Genomic DNA, 17,349 nt, shown 5'->3' on the forward strand with positions numbered 1-17,349 from the left:
CCCAGAAACATTTAGTCTTAGTTCTAAGTGGCCTCTTTATTGTTGTTGCTGTTTTGTTGGGGTTTTTTCTTGTCTTAAAACCAGTTGGACCTGAGTATTATGGACAAGACAAGTATCAAGACACCCCCCTGAGAAACAAACCCCATAGCTCTTACCTTAATGATGCTCCCATGATATTTGTGCTGCTTCATTAAACCACAGCTTTTGCTTAGGACATAAAATCTCAGCTCAAGTTTGCGTTTTGTTCTATGTACATCTTAAGAACACAGCAGGAAAAATACCATTAATGAACAAAAACCACATGAGATGAGAGGTTTGACAAAATACCTGTATCCTACATTATATACAGCTCTGGGAATCCTCTTCCTTTGCCTTCTAACATGGTACTCCCCAGACACCCAACCTGTTTGCTTTCTAAGCTGAAGCACATGAAATACACACTGACAAACCAGCTTGAGCAAAGAGAAGATGAACGTTTCCAGTTCCATATGTGATTTCAGAACCAGACGGGATGGGTCACTGTGTGGGGTTAAAACTAGCTGTCCCTGATGAGGATCTCACCAGTCCTAGTGGGGTCATTCCCCCAGTGAGATGTGAAGAGGGTGCATTCACACTGGGGATCAATGTGTTATCCCCAGGTGCACTATGGTGTGTACTCCCATATACAAAAGCATGTGTAGAACTGTGTATTCTGATGGTCGATGCGTAGCTTGTGATGTAGATATGCACAATTCTCAGTCTGTTTGTTCTCTGGTAACAAGTCCACCTCGGAGAGGAGCTCAACTGACGGTTGTGATGGCTGTTGTCTTCCCACCTTCCTCTCCTTCGGCCCCTTCTCCTTCTGCTTCCACCTGGTTGAACTTACCCAGCTTTTTCAAGCTCTCCAGTGCAGATTTCAGGGTGTCCTTCAGGCTGTTCTCCAGGATCCATCCTTCGCTTTCACACTCGGGATCCTCAGGGTTTGGGATGCTCTCCAAGGAGGTGTGCAGCAGACGCAGGCCAGCCATCACCGACATCTGAGCCATAGGAAACAGAGCATCAGGCACACCTTCATACCCCTCTGCTACCAACAGCCCCGGCTGTGGGTGAACAGCATGACAAAGGTACCGGGTACAGCCCAAGGATGCTCCTTGTGAGAGCAGATCCCCAGCAGGGGAAGGTGGGGGTCTGCAATCAGTGGGTGGCACTTGGGGGGCAATGAGTGATGCTTACACTTAGGAAGGAAGAAGGTGCCGGCTGCTGCATGGCTTTGGGTGGCCATGGCACAGGAGCATCCCATGTACCCCATACCAGCGCCTGTATCTCCTGACAGGTGTTAATAGCCCTCTGTACAGGTGTCTGATGTGAGACTGTTCTTATGTGTTCACATGTAAGCTCTTATATATGCTCATATGTGAGGTGTTTGTATGTGCAGCACTGCCAGCGTCTGCTTGCTTTTAACTCTCCATGTTTTGGCTTTGACCTCAATACATTTGGTAGGTATATTAATGTGGTCAAGGAGATACTGATGAATGGGCACCTGTGCAGAACAGAGCAGCACCAGGACCTGAGCCATTTGCTTATAGATAGGGATGTGCCAATAAGGAAACTGAGGCAGCAGTGACCTGAGCTCTCACTGGCTCCATCCCAAATGAATCTCTTTGTTGAGCTTTTGCCCTAGAGATGGGGGGAGTTTGGAAGCTGCCATTCAGGATCACAGCACTGATCTGAGGCTGGGATTCAGGCAGAATTCCTATGTGGCTTTTGGGCTCATGGGACTCCTCATGGATGCACTTCCATGGACCATTCATTAGCCTATGGGCCCTGGTCTTCCTGCTTGTGTATGATCAGTGCTTCCAGACTCTTGGGAGACTGAAGCTACCATTGCTTACTCTCAATGTCCATGTTTCTTTGCCTTTACTCAGGACCAGAAAGGGAAAAGCATTGGCCAAAGAAACAACCTTCCTCAAATACTCCCATAGGCAAATTTTCATCCTGTTTAACATAGGAACACATGGTTCACAACACTTTGGTCCTCAAAGAGGTTTCTTTTGGCTCTGAGTCTGGAAATAGTCTCATTTTCTTGTGGGTCTTAGGATGACTTAAATCAGTTGAATATTATGATGACTTAAACCAGTTCAGACCCTGTTCTATGGAAGTCACAAGAAGTGACAATCTCATCACTCCAGTCTTGGGATTTACAGCCTTTGACATCTTCCTTTCCATCTGAATCCCAGTTTTGCTGCTCTCTGCCACGGGTCTATTACCTTCCATAACAATGGCTGTTGCAAGCAAATATTGACAGGCTTGGACTCATCATTTGGACTGTCTCTTGTATGGCAGCACAGAGCCTTGGACCATCAGCGTTGTTGAAGTCCTGAATGAACAACCCCATTCTGAAACCCCATGCAACACAGGCCAGCAAATGTGTCCCTGAGGCAAGGAAATGGAATGGTGCCATGGTCTGCATGGACAAAGCACTGCCAGCAGGTCCAGGGGCATGGTCCTTCCCCTCTGCTCAGCACTGGTAGTGCTGGAGCCATGTCCAGTGCTGGGTTCCCAAGGTAAGAGAGATGTGGGGTGTAATGGGGGGGTCCAGCAAGGGGCCAGGCTGAGAGAGCTGGGAATGCTCAGCCTGGAGAAGGGAAGCTCCATGGGGACCTCATCAATGTATACAAGTACCTGAAGGGAGGATGGAGCCAGGCTCTTTCAGTGGTGCCCAGTGGCATGGATGCCATCATGATGCTCAGATGGACCAGAGGCCATGGGCACAAACTGAAACTGAAACTGTGCTGCTATGGGGGTTATTGGGAGCTCACTCCTATCAATGCATCAGATTCACCCTCCAGTGCATGATGCACCTCCTGCCCCATCGCCCTTGATCTCAGTGCTGGGATGGATCTCAGGGTCCTGGCCATTGCAGCACCCATAACTGACCAAGAGCCATGTGTTTATAGAGGTGAAGGACCTGGAGCACCTCGGGGACCATCCTCTGCCTCCCTTCACTTGGGAACAGCTCCATTGAGGGCATCCTTGAGCCCCCATCTCTTTGCTGGTTGAGGCAGGTCAAGAAGACATCGAGTGTGCTCCGCTTGACCTTCTGCAGCACAGCCCATCTGGTTACCAGGGTTTAGCCTAAGGCAGCTTAGCTAGAGCAGGGGTGATCTTTTCTTGTCACCCTCATGACCGGTTGTCACTCATGGGAAGCCTCTGCTCCCGTTTGGCACATCAGGTTGCAAAGGGGGATTCTCCTCAAGACCTTTTTGCTTGTACCAGGGCTAAGACATGAGCTCCTCTTTCTTTCCTAACTGGAATAACGGAGCTATGAGGAGGTTGTGCATCTCCTGCCATGCAGAGGAGTTACGTTTAAAACAGACTATGTAAAGTGAGTGTTCTCTCTAGTTCATGGATTATTCAGGTGTTTCTTTCCTGAAAAGCATCTTTATTCCTGGCAGGTTGTAGCTCAGTGCTTCTATCAACACACAGCACAGGGGCAGGACACGTTTTCCTCCATGGAATGAATGTATTTGGGTTCTGGTGCCCACAGAGCCAATAGAATTAATCCATCTGCTTCACCTAAACCACTTCTTATGACTGGAAACAGCCATGGACTCATGGAGGACCTTCAGCTGATGCTACCCTGAAGCTGGGCACCATGCACAGCCCTGGGGCTTGTTTTCATCAGCACACAAACCCCTTACCTGTGCTTTTCATCCCATACATCACTGCTATCTTATCCCAATGCTTTGTGTCAGTCAGGGTGACACACATCAAATGAATGCATCTGCTCAGCCCAACCCTCGCTGCTCAGCACCCTGCACTGGGCACAAAACGGATCCCTTTCCCTTTATGCTGTGGGATGCTCAAGGCTCTGGTCTGTAACCTCAATCCCACCCCACACTTTCCAGCCATGCCTTTGACCCTTCAGGCCTTCTGCAGTTGTTCACTATGGGATGCTCCCTCAGCCACACAACAGATGACTCCAAACCCATCCAATGGGTACCCATTGGGCTGCAGCCAAGCGGGTGGATGGGACAGGGTTACCTCAAAGAGCCAGACGAGGAGGACAACAGCACCCATGGAGCTCATCATGCTGCTGTAGTAATGCAGGAGGGCTTCCCGGCAGCCGCGGCGCCAGAGGTTGAGCTCCTCTGTTTGGTAGTCATAGCTGTAGTGAGCGGAGTTGTTGGTGACCTGGTACTGGATGCAGGGTCTGGGTGAGCTGGGGTTGCAGCAGCTGAAGGGGACACCGTCCACCAGGTACCTGCCGTCCACGTTGCTCTTGATGCGGCTATGGGCAGAAGGGAGTGTGAGTACATACACAGCTAAAGGCAGATCATCAAGCAAAAGCAATGTGGATTTTCCATTGTGCCATGTCATGGTGTGTGTCTTGGGTTCGTTTTCCCCTCTGAAGTCCTTTCTGATGTCAGGGATGCACTGGGTCTATAAGGGGTGATGGGAATGTGCCCTCTTGGGTGGCTTTGAGGAATGATGCTTTAAGGCAAGGAAATGGCATTGAGGATTTCCAGGAGTGATCATGGCACAGAGCAGAAGGGAGATGTCCGAGGTGGCCTGAGCTTGGAGAAGCACCCACAGCAGCTTTAGGGCCCATCATATCCAGCTAGACCACTGATCCAGCAAACCTAACAGCTCCAAAAAGGAGCTAGGCATTTATTCTTGGCTTAAATACTGGCTAGATCAGCAAGGTGATCAGTGTCTAAAACATGAAATATGCTTCTAAAGTCCTTAGAGGAGCTCTCCATCTATTGCTGACTTGAGACTGTGGTTACTCTCCATAAACAACCATGTAATCTGCTGCTTTAGGGGATGTTTAGGTGAGAGCTGCTTAGAAGGCAATTGGTTCCACTGGCACTGCGAAACAGACCATAGTAACAGGACTGCAACTCTAACAAATACCATTTTGCTTAGGAATGACAGAATGGAGAGCCCCAGTGACCTAGAAAGGTGGCAAGAGAATGTGAGAGTCACTTGTAGCCTTCTATATGGGTGTTTTAAAGCTGCGTCACAGAGAGGTGATGGCAATGGCCTGCTGAAGAACATCCCACTTTGCAGCCATGACCTACATATATCCAAATGCAGCTGAGGTTTTATGTCTGGGTTTAAAGTATACTCTGAGTTGGGTCTAATTCCCATGGATGTGTCAATGTTTCAGTTTCAGACGGATCGGGTCAGGTCTTTGCCCTACAAATAACACAACAATCATATTGCAGGGGATGGACTTTCTCTGGAATTAAGGAGATCTTTGCTATTGGCTTCAAAGGGGCCTGAGTAGCCTACCAGGAACATGAGCACCACTGTGTAGCTCAGACCTTGAATTAACATCAATCTGTGGACTTTTAGTGCCTATTTCCTGCCTCAGTAGTACAAAGAAGTTGCTGTGAGTCTCAGTCCCAAACAAGCCATTAAGGACGATCTAACCTTGTTTTCCCTCTGTGCTTTGCCCTTGCACTGCTGCTGGATTAAGTTACAGCCCTCAAATCTCCATATAATGCTGGCAAGGTGTTTTGAAGCAGTTATTTATACCCACGGGCATACCTTTGCAATGCAAATACTCCCTTCTTAAACAGCAAATGTATCTGTTACAACCTCCCAGTGCCATAGGTTAAGCCTGGAACAGTTTTCACTCTAAAGTCCTGATTCCGGGTTGCAAACCCAACCAGACCACCCCAATGAACACAATATGCAGAGAGACACACAGTGAAACAGCGTTTACACAGTCAGAGAGGGATCCCAAGAGAGACACAACATTTCACCACCCACTTTAACATAGGCAGTACATTTAGGAACGTTAGCGAATGATGGTCCCAAAGAGCTTTGAACAAAGACCTCTTCCCCCAGTGCTGAGTTCTCTAAAAGGTTTGGGGTATTTCTGCTCAATGCTCCTTTTGCATCTGCTCTCATGCTTATCTTGTCCCTGCGCTTACAGCACCTAACCTGATTTGGAGATTACTGCCTCTTTGGGCACTGACATCAGAGCCATTAAGGTGTTTCTGCTCAACAATCTGCTCTGGTTTGCATAGAGGAAGCTAGTTTTCATGTCAGGTTTCACACAAATAGGATACACACAGAACATGGCTTTAGAAAGCAGAGAACTTAAAACGCATTGGCTCCAAGGGATGCTGTGTGAAGGCAGAACATCAACGGGTGTTGATGCTCAATCTCTTCACAGCAGTGCATTGAGGGAATAGAAAATGAAAACTCTGCACCTTAAGCATTCAAAACACAGGAGTTATTGGCAAAGCATTACTGGTTCTATTGGTTTCCATGAGACTGATGGCTTGCCAGCATCTAGGTGGAGGTTTAGAAGTGGTTTCAATAGAATATAGCCAGGGAAGCCTATTTTTAGAAGCTTAATAAATTGCACTGAAATCTGCTTTAGGCTTAGGGAAGTTCTGCTGCTTCCCTGTTGATCTGGGGAGGACGTATGTATGGTTCAATGGAATGGCTTTATAACAGGTAAAAGACAGTAAAAAAGGTGATTTTTAAGCCTGTTTACATCACACTGACAGTGAGAATTACATTTTGGTGCTTATATTTTATGTCCTAAGGGAACTTGGTTGCACCCAATGATCTCAAAAGTCTTTTCCAACCCAATTGGTTCTAGAATTCCATGAATTTGCATCCTCCAGTCACCTTTCTGTACTATAACATCTGCCCAACAACACTACTAAAGGTACAAACCCCACTGAGTCACTTACTCTTTCACCTCCTTGGAGCTGAAGTCCAGGTATCTATTGCTGATCCACTGGATTTCAAACCAGTCCTTGAATCCATTGTTCCCACAGCACTTGAACTCGATCTGGAGCATGTCAATGGTCTTCTTCATGAAGCATCTTCCTGGTGTGTCTGTGTCCCGGTAGAACTTCATGCCATTCTTGAGCCCCTGGGCCAGGGTGCTCTCCAGAGAGCCCCGCATGAGGAAGCAAACCAGGGCAACGAAGAAGAGGAGGATGTTAAAGAGGAAGCAGAGAGCCAGGTAAGGTCTCAGCAAAGGCTTCCACTTGGCAAACTTAGTGGGATCCAGAGAGTCGTAACAGATTTTGCCAGCAAACCCATTGAAGGCGCAGGATAATATACCCATCAGTATCAGGGAATTGGGCACAAAGTGGCTTTCAGAATTGTCCATCACTTCGCTTCGCTTGCGGAGCTCGATTTTGAGGAACAATCCCATGCTAAACACAAGGATCCCGGCAAACACCGAAAACCAGTTCATGAGCCATAGGCCCTGGGCGAGTTTTACCCTTTTCTTCTGGTTGAACTTGACTTTCAGCAGTGCCATCGTTGTAATGGGAGACGTTGGAGGTTTCACAGCCTGGAGCCCTCTTCTCGGTGGAGGCTACTGGAGGAAGAACCATTCAGGCACTGGAAGAGACCCTGACCAGCTCAATGGGAAGCAAACCACTGCATGGTCCTTCCATCCTGGGCTCGGGTAGAGCAAGTAGAATACACAAAGATCCCAATGGACAACTTCACATGAGTGAGGAAAACCAGGCAACCGGCACCTCCGGCTCTCGGTGGTGGTTCCTTCCAAGCGAAGGAGAAACTGTCCCAAGGTTTCAGATGATGTGCTCTGGATCTGCAGACGTCACTCTAATACCTTTAATCATTTGATCCAATTTGGAGACATGTCTGTCAACAGATGAGTGGAAATAATCCCTCATTTTACTATTTAGTAGATTTGTACCTCCTTGTGATCGGCTGCTGGGCACAATATGAAAACCCAGAGGCACAAAAAGAGCTTTGGTGCCAGAAGAATCCTATGAGGTAAAAGGAAGAGGGCTTGAGATTAAAAAGCAAAGGTGGTTTGAATATAGAATCTGCTGCCCAGTTCTGGACCAACTGTTATTGAGAATATGAAGTATAAAAGGCAAATTCCCTTTATACAGGTATGTCCTATGTACCTAAACTACGGAACTGCTATTAGTTGGTAACAAAATAGAACCCCGGCCCCACTTCTCTTTCATGCTGCTCTGTGATGTGAAACATGTGGCTTTCTTGGGCTCTTTTTTGTTTCCTTTCCTCAGAAGTGGTTAGGTTTCATAGTAAGAGTGAAGGTGTCTGGGTTTACCTGTGATGAAGGAAGCTACTGTGTACAGATAGGAGAGGATTTTATGCCCTGTATCTCCTGGTTTTGCTCACATTAGTAACCATGTGGTGTGCACAAGGATGCTCCTCAGGAACAATGTGATAAGATGCTGTACCACACTGTATGATTAAACAAGTCTTATTGATGACTTCCTTTTTCCTCCTATGTACCCCACTAAGTTGGAAGGCTGTTGTCCTGCAGGTCTTGAGGCTGGAAACAGAGGCAAGCCACTAAATTCACTGCTGGGGCTGTTGGACACATGGGAAGGTTGTCTTGACCCTGGTTCTATGGCTCCTAAACTGCACTGTGGCAGATGGGGAGACAGCATCGCATGGTTCTGCTCTGGGTGGCTCCCAGCATTTCAACCATCCTTATCCACAGTATAACATGTTCAGAAAACACCTTTATTTGACCCTCAGGATGGTCACTGTGAGCATGTATTTGTATATTATTGTACTACTACTATTATACTATTATGAGTATGTGTGATTGTGATGCCTAGGGTGTAGTGCTCCCTGCTGAAATGAAAGGAAACAGGGAAAGTTATAAATCAATGTTTGTGCTTGTAGATACAGGAAAGAAGTGTGTTGGGAATTGAAGGAAGCTCACAAAAGGCTCACACTAGTTATTACTGCTGGAAAACAGCTCAACAGATCCTCCAGTGAGAGAAATCAGATCCTGATGTGAATGGAAATGCTGCAAGTTGCACAGTTTGCAGTTGTTTCTTGCTATTTGCATCTTTCCTGGCTTTTTACAACATGGGCACAAGGTCTCCTGTGCAGATCCAGTGGCTGTAATGGGAAAGCTACGTGGAAAAATAGGCTGGAGACTTGAGAGGTGGGGAGTGCCTGATGGAAAGGGCTGAGGTGTGAAAGGATGATGCATAAAGGAGGTAAGGAAAGGTACTTGTCTGTAGACAGTTCTCAAATGCAACAAGTCTGCCCTCAGATAGCAACTGGTACGGCTAGAGCCCACAGCAGAATCCATTTAAACCAAATAGGGCTGGATAAAGAGAGAACTCCATTTGAATTCCTGGTATTCAGAGAAGCAGGGGTCAGGCAGAGGGAGGAAAGGCCTGGACTCCATTGGGAACCTGTGGTGATGGATGTCCAGGTAGGATGATGGACTCACTGTGTGCTTCTCTGGAGACAAGCTTTGGTCCATGCAACCTCTCACAGCTACCACCAGTGCAGGTACTCCAGGTCTGTGTGGTGCTGGGGCATGGGCAGTTTTCTGCCATAGATTCCTTATGTATTTTCTTGCACAGACAGACTCACAGTGCTGCGAGTGAGTTTGAGTGGACAATGGGCTCTCAGATGAGTGACTGCACTTATGGGATACCAGCCAATACAGCCTGCATGTGCTGATACTGACCATGACTTCCTTTTCCATATGGATTTTTAATGAAAGAATACTGTAGTGCTGTTGAAATAACCTGATGGAAACGCTGAGGTGAATCTAACAGACCTTAGTAAGTTGCAATTGCTATACTGCTAGAGGCTATGGATATGCTAGTAAACCTTTTCTAGTGTGTAACTTGTGTTCACATACTTCTGTTTCAGAGTAGTTTTGACTTTCTCCTGATTCTCCAATAGGGAGTTAACGTGTGCAACCGTGTGTGCACGTTCAGAGCTATAAATCACACAGAAGCATCTGCCTGAGCACACTTTTGTAGGTTTGCTGCTCTCAGATGGAGTTCTCTTGTTTCATGTCATGCTTGAGGCCAAGATTCAGTTACTGGTCTTGTATTACAAAGGTAAAGGTAAATCTTTACATGCAAGTAATTGTCTGGAACATCTTTAGCAGCCTCCTCTTAAGTCATGTTCCTGAAGAGTATTACCTGATGATTTTGGCTTGACAAGGTTAAGGACTCGGAGGAAAGAAAGGAACTGGGAAGTCAGTAACTGACCTCTGACAGCCAGCACCAAGGAAGTGTTTTCGGGCTGAAACTGAAGTCTAAATTCCCTTGTTTTGAGTCACACTCTGTTTATTCAGGCAATACTGCCTGCTCTGGACCAACAGCTAATAGAGTTACACACCAGTTGGAAGCATATGGAGCAGCACACATCTCTGATATCAGCAGCAGCCTCCCCATTTCTAGATAAGCCAGTGTCTACCAACACGGTAAGTAAGCTTACATCTTTATAGCTTTTGTTTGGCAGAGCAAAGGCATTTCTGTCATTCTTACAGGCTGCACAATTTGCAATCCAGGATGCCAAGGGCACTGATTTGTCACTACCAGGGTATGTGGAGAAAGATTAACCTCAAAGTTCTGATCACATTCCTTAACCAGACATTAAAAATTACGTACATGAAAGCAAGACTAGGGGTTTTATTTGAATAATTTTATGACCCTGTCGATGCAAAGAAGAATAATCAGTGAAAGAACAACTGATATCAGAGCAAATATACTTGAAATGCAAAATTTAATTCAGTCAAGAAGTATACATTGACAGAAGTAAATAAAAAGTTGTGAAGGAATATACAAAAGTTCCCTTCTTTTTCCTCCCCATTTAAATTAAATATGCTCTACTCAAACCCAGTCAAGTCCTCAAGTGAAGTTTCAAGTACTTCTCCTGGCAGTAAATGCAGTTTCCATAGTCCAGCCAGTGTTAATTTTATTAGAGGCACATACATGACACACATACATACAGAATAAATATTTTGCAGTTTTAAAATAGAACTCTTAAGTTGATTCTTGCAATATGTCAGAAGTTGAGTGGTTTTGGAAACCTAAAACTACTGCATATGCTTTATGTATGGAGAGTGGTCACTTCACCATCACTAACAGGGCACTGTAAAAGCACTGCAATCCATGCTGCTGCTGCTACGTTTTTATTTAGCAGGAGAGAAGAAATGGGACTTAAATCACATTGCACTTAATGCCAGATAGCATCCAGTGTGGGAACTGAAACACAGCACCTCAACTTCCCATTTTAGCGACTCCCTCTGTCAACACTGCACCTACACAGTAGCAGTGTGCTGTAATCACAGCACCAAAGCCTAACACCTGGTAGGCAGATGGAAGTGAGGGGATGTCCCTGAACACCTCTTCTGAAGTTGGACTGCAGCACAGCAGTTCACCCAGCTTCTGTAATGTACTTATACTACCATACTGTAGGCTGTATACCCCTAGAAGTACTCATTTCATTCATCCCAGGTTAAGTGTTTACAGAAGGAGCATCCCTTCACAAACTCTCTTCAGGTTGTGCAAGTTTAGTATTTATACATCCTCTGTAGGTTTATTAATTTCAAACAATCAAGGTATAAGGAGAGCATGAAATGTTCATTAGGAGACTTTGCTACCTTTAGGTTTCTCTCACTTGAAGGCCTAAAGAAAACTTTCAGATTCCACCCCTACCAGCAGAATTTGGCTCATAAATATAGCATAGGCTTAGGACTCATCTCAAGCCTGCTTCACTGTTCACCTGCAAAAACTCATTGAAATTACTCTTTTGTCCCATTTTTTCCCCAAATGTCCCCTCCCGTGCTCCTCATAAAGTAGCATACTGTTGCCTGCAACTTGAGAACCACTGAAATATGACAAATTTGATCTTTCCATTCCAGCAAACGTTATACCATTTGCTGCTAATTCGGGCTCTGGATGAGTGGAAGCAGCACAACAGCTCCAAAAGGCTCATTTGTGTATTGGTGTCTCTTGTTCCACCTTAATTAGGAAAAAAGAAGTCTGCAATTGGGTATTGCAGCAGTGGGGAAATTCCATAGTGATACAGAAGGATTATAGCAGCATCTAGTGCAGGACAGTAAACTGTATTTGACCGGTATTCTCCAGCTTAAATAAATCCGGTCACACCTCTCAATTGGCAATCTAAATACCGAATGCAATCATTTAATGGCATATACGGGGTGAAGTCCCCCAGTTCTGAGTCAATGCATTTACACCGGGATTTCCTGCTCGGTCCTAAGCTGCCCCTGCGGTCACTCCCAGCAACTGATTCTTTCCTGCTCAGGGATGAGGCTCCAGTTGGGTGAAGGCCTGTCGGTCGCCAGCCAGTCAAAGTCATCCACCAGGTTCCAGTTGTTTCTGTCCCTATCCAGCCCCGACGACTCGAAATCCCTCTCAATGCCAGGGTAGCTCCAACTATAGGGAGCAAAGGAGACCTTGCTGCAGTCCTCGATCACGGCTCGGCTGGTCACCTGCACGTAGAAGCGGCTGCTGCGGGTGCGATGCGTGCGGAGCTGCTGGCAGGCCAGCGCCAGGAGGCAGTCGCTGCAGCCATCCACCAGCACGGAGGTGGACACGGGCCCGCAGAGCACGGTGCAGCCGTGGCAGTCGCGCACCCGCAGCGTGTTGGCATTGCCGCGGAGCCGCACCCGGCAGCGGCGGAGCCCGGACAGGAGCACGTCGCGCTGCAGCAGCTCGGCGGGGCCCAGCTCCAGCTCCTCGTCCTCCACGCCGCTGAAGCCGCACAGCGGAGGCCCGCCCGGTTCCCCTTCGGCAGACCCGTAGCCGGGATCGGCCGCAGCGGAGGCGGCCGGGGCCCGGACGGGCTCTGCCGGGCGCTGCTCGCCGCCCGGAGCCGCTTCCTTCTTGACGCTCCGGAAGGTGAACCTCTTCTTGGGCTGCAGCTGCTGTCGCCGGGCCGCTAGGTCGCTCTGGAGCCGGGCCACGGCCTCCTGCCCCTGCCGCACCTCGTAGGGAGCCAGGAACCGCACGCTCTCGGTCAGCAGCTTCTGGAGCCCCTGCAGCCGGGCGGCCGCGTCCTCCAGCAGCCCCGCGGCCAGCAGCCCCTCCAAGGCCTCCTTCTCCCGGCCGAAAGCGGCGAGGAAGAACTCGCTCCGCTCCTCCTCCACCACCTGCGCCTCCTTCCGCTGCCGCTGCCGCTCCAGCCCCTGCTGCCGCTCCGCTTCCCTGCGCTGCAGCCGCTCGGGCAGCACCACGGCCGCTCCCGGCTCCTCACGGCCGGCCACAACCTCCCTCGCCGCCGCCATCTTGCTTCTGGCTCTCCTCCCCGTCACTAAGCGGCCCTCCCATTGGCTGCCGGCACACCCCGCTTGCGTCGGCGCCGCTGATTGGCGGGCGGAGCGCGGCTCGGTGGGAGGGGGCGCGGCGCCTTAAAGGGGCCGGCGCCCGGCTGAGGGATGGGGTGAGTGCCGGTGGCAGGTGCGGTGGGGCACGGAGCGGGGCCGGGCTGGCAGCCGGGGTATAAATACCCCCTACCGGCTGCTTCCCATCCTATTCCTTCTCTTCCCGGTTGTTGGTGCATCCAGCCGGCTCTCCTGGGCCGCCCCTTCTCCCTTCTGCGGGTGGACGGGTGCGGTTGGGGCCGCGGAGTGCGGATGCGCTCCCCTTTGCCATGCTGGTGGGTGCGGAGCTCCGGGGCTGGTGTTTCGGGCCGGTTCCTCGTGTGCGGAGCCGGTGTCCGGGGCTCGGAGGTAGCCGAGGAGGTGATGCCGAGGCGGCTGTGTTGGCTCTTGGCTCCTTGGTGGGTTTATGGAGCGTTTGGTTCCCAAGGGAGCTCGGTGGTTGATGTGCTGTAGGGAGACAGACACAGGCCTGCGTGCGATCGGGATGAGGAGTCGTTAGTTTGTACACGGTTTAAGTCCCAAGTGGAAAAGTGACTGTTTCTGATGTATTTGAGAACTGTGCTTCTATGTTACGGAATGTTGCTTTTTGCAAGGAAAGTTACCACAAAGCACTCTTTTAAGGTAAATCCCGTCCACTTCTGCAAATACCATCTCCTATCCCTTTGTATTTCAAAGTATCCTATGGTAAATCAGGACCTAAACCTATCAGTGGAAGAGAAAAGGTGGTAAACCTAAAGCAGATACTCCGAATTTACTGTCTTCTAATAGGGTGATAGCATCGATCTTTTTTGTCCTAATTTTCCTGTTGGAAAATGCAGATTGTTATGCTACTGAAGGTCAGCATTTGGAAGTGGCCTTAGCTGGAAAGTCGCAACTGTTTTCTGTTTCCTGAGAAATACAATATTGGACATAACATTGTTAGAGTTAGTAGGGAGTACCTGAATCTTCTATGTAGTTATGCCAGCAGTTGGGATGATGAAAGGAGGATGGTGAAATACCTTAATCCTCATAATGCACAAAGTACTTGTGCTAAAATAGAGAATATTCCTTCCTTGTAAAGGTTACAGGATGAAATCCGAGGGTTTTCAATGGGTTGTTGTGTAACAGCTCTTGTTATGCAGGAGCAGGTTGGATGGGGGGAAAACCCCTTCTGCAGCAATGGCAGTAATGCTGCATCAGGTGAGAATATGGTGCTGTTAATTCATTGTAAGGAAAAAGAAATCCTTACTTCCATATTGTTTGCTAAGAAACAGATCTGAGTTCTGTTTTACATAGCAGGCTTCTTTGCCTCACACTCCCACCACCATAGGTAATACGTGTTTATCCCGTACATGAGAATACAGACAGCAAAAGGCTTTTGCTGTTCTCCAGTATGCACAAATGTTACTGGCTGTGGTGTTGTTACATAAATGTGGCCTGAGAGATGAACTGCAGTGGTTAAAACAGTTTTATACCTGAAAAGATTACAGTAGAACAGTAAGGTGCACAGCCTAAATAAATGTTAAGTATTTAATGCTGCAGTATAATGATAACCTTTTATTACATCTGGGCACTTAGAAAGCTTTGGAAAGTGTTTTGTATTGGCTTTAAATTAATGAGGCCCAAATACACTTGTGAATAGGGGCTTTTGGGAGAGATTGGAATCTTTTCACCTTGCTAATGTGCACAAATAACCCCAGATAAGGTGAAGTGTACTGAAAGATTAAAAGGAAGCAGTAAAATTCTGCCAACTATCTCATCTTGATGTTCCAAAATTATTTCCTACACCTACAGTTTGAGGTTTTGGTGTGATTGATATTGGTGTATATTTATCTTTTTGTGGTAATACAAATACAGTATTCTTCCTGTCTTTGATGGCAGCAGCTTTCAAGGCTCTTTAGCGTTCTCTCTTACAAGCCTTAGAGAACAGAGGATTTACAACTTCCCAAACAGTAACCACCTGAGTAACATGTAAGCCTTCTCGCTCAGGTCTGGACTCATGTTGGTAAGCAGTTCAGCTATCTGAGGCTATTAGATAGAAGTCAAGTCACAATTTTTCCTGCCTCCTGTTCTCCCCCCTCACTCCCTACTTTAGCTCCTCTCTGGTTTGAAGGCATATAGTAGTAATTTTACTAAGACCTTCTGCCGTTGCTTGGACCGCACAGAGTCATTTGTTTTCCAGGAGCTGCAGCTTGCACTTGCTAACTTGGATCTAGTGCTGTGAAACTCCAGAGCATAAGCACCATTACACGTGCTTCCATGCTTAAATCTATATCCCATAGTGATGGCTCTTGAATGCTTTCTATCTGAAATGTTTTGTACTGACTTAAACTGGCTCAACAGCATTAACTTATAAGCTTTGCAAGTGAGATGTATTGCATAGTTCAGGTGAAGGTTCAAGATTTGTCTCATTCCATCCTTAATTTAAGTGGGCAGTAACAGTGAGGTCTACAGAGGCAACTGTCTTTCCAGCCTCATAGCAGTGCATTCTTAAAGCTGAGGTTCCCAAGCTTGCAAAGTCAAGAACCTCATAGTCGTGGCACTGCCCTGAGGTGCAGATTTGTGCTCTCTCAAGCAAAGGAAGTAGATGCAGTTATTCCTTATCATCAATCTGTGTTCCCAGCACTGACGTTTTCAGTTCCAAAGGGTGGAATGCATGTACCTTGTGCTGTCACACACAAACTGCTGGTCTGCCTTTTAGCTGTGTTTTCAAGACAAGCACCAGCCCTTTGTCTTGCATAGAGCTCTTTCTTATCTGATAGAGATGGGATCTCTGCTGTTACATTGAGATTCTCCAGAAGAGATTAGCACATGAACATAATTACTTCTGGCTGCAAAGCAGGTACTTCAGTGGCTTGTATAACCAGCATGGCATTCTACTGCTGGTTTTAGCAAGGGCTCTTTGAACTCCTCTGGCACTGTGATCAGGCATTAAAGATGTAAGCTGTAGTATGAACCATTTAAGATACTGGGCACTACATTTTTCACGGTGGAATGGGGCTGCAGTAAAAGTGACTGTCAAGTCACTGCACTGCTGTTCTCCTGGAAAAAGAAGATGAGTTTCTTTACCATTACATTTGACATACTGGTTTGGACTAAAATGTAGTGCTTTATGTATTTGGCCATATGGAAAGGCAAGACAATGTAAAATGTGTGTGTTCTAAATCACTAATTAGAGAGTTAGAGCTACAACTGTGAAACTTACTCGGTGCATCTTAATTGCTGTGAGTAATGCACAAGCTTTGAAATGTAATCCTTGGGAAAGCTTAAGATACTAATTATATGCCAACCAGGCAAGGTGCACTTGTTGGGAAACGAGTCTGAGCAGGTCCCTTCCGAGAACTCGGTATTCCCAATGCCAGAGGTGAAGAAACAAACTCGTTTCTAGGAAAATGAGCTCCCCTCCAAAAGCAGGGACAGACTTTAAAGCATAACCTTTTATGACAAGGGGCACCTCAAGATGAACAAATCAAGACAGGAATACACAGATCACAAAAGCTCAAGAGCAGAAGAGCACTTAGGTTTGGCCCAGGCCCTGTTGTAATGGGTATTTAGAACCCTAAACTTCCTAACTGGCAGTTAAATTGCGAAGCCCAAGTGTGTAAGCTGCAGATGCTGTCTTACGTACTCTTCCTTTGAAGTAATAATTCTATTAGTCCTGGAGCTCCTAAGAGAATTTCCTGTTTGGGAACTGTGGATCCTAATTGTAAATGTATTCAGTTGTTTTTTCCCCCTGAATAATTTATATAGAAATAACTTGAAGTCATTATAGCCAAGCTTCCTGGTTTCCTGTTAGCTCTCCTGTAGTATATTCTTTAGGTAACCAAGCTAAGAATACTAAGAACCTTACTCTACCTTTTATTCATCTCATGAGCAGTATCTGTCAGCTCTCCTTGTGAAGGAGGACTGCCTCCTCTTGTTATTAGCATTTATTGTTCAGGCTCAGTCTGAGAATAAATTCCATTCGTGGCAATACACTTTCCAGTGGTAATATTAAGACTTATCTTTCAGCAATCTTTATTCATACCCAAATCTTACCCAGCTGGTTGCTAGTAGGGTCCTGGAAATACCCAAGTGAAACCATTCTTTCTCAAAAGCTGGGAATTAGATGGTGCTTCATTCATAATGCTCATTTTGTCTTGTCCTTGTACAAGTATAGCTTAGCATGTTTGTAGGTTTTGGTATAACCTGCTATTCCACTGTTTCTATTTCCCCTCTAATGCCTCATTTCATGT

At 47.0% G+C, this 17,349-nt stretch overlaps 2 protein-coding genes across 2 annotated transcripts; both read right to left on the reverse strand.

Annotated features, from left to right (window-relative positions):
* Positions 1-779: 779 nt before the first annotated feature.
* On the reverse strand, positions 780-7,539 carry PRPH2 (peripherin 2). Its single transcript, XM_034061037.1, has 3 exons — positions 6,699-7,539; positions 4,024-4,270; positions 780-1,016 (listed from the first exon to the last, which is right to left on the reverse strand). The coding sequence occupies exons 1-3, from the start codon at positions 7,277-7,279 to the stop codon at positions 780-782; spliced, it is 1,065 nt and encodes a 354-aa protein (XP_033916928.1). The 5' UTR covers positions 7,280-7,539.
* Positions 7,540-11,185: 3,646 nt separating this feature from the next.
* Positions 11,186-13,039, reverse strand: TBCC (tubulin folding cofactor C). The gene has a single exon (XM_005144603.3). The coding sequence runs from the start codon at positions 13,037-13,039 to the stop codon at positions 12,026-12,028; it is 1,014 nt and encodes a 337-aa protein (XP_005144660.2). The 3' UTR covers positions 11,186-12,025.
* Positions 13,040-17,349: the final 4,310 nt, after the last annotated feature.

This window comes from Melopsittacus undulatus, chromosome 3 (assembly GCF_012275295.1).
Source record: "Melopsittacus undulatus isolate bMelUnd1 chromosome 3, bMelUnd1.mat.Z, whole genome shotgun sequence".
Classification (NCBI taxonomy): domain Eukaryota; kingdom Metazoa; phylum Chordata; class Aves; order Psittaciformes; family Psittaculidae; genus Melopsittacus; species Melopsittacus undulatus.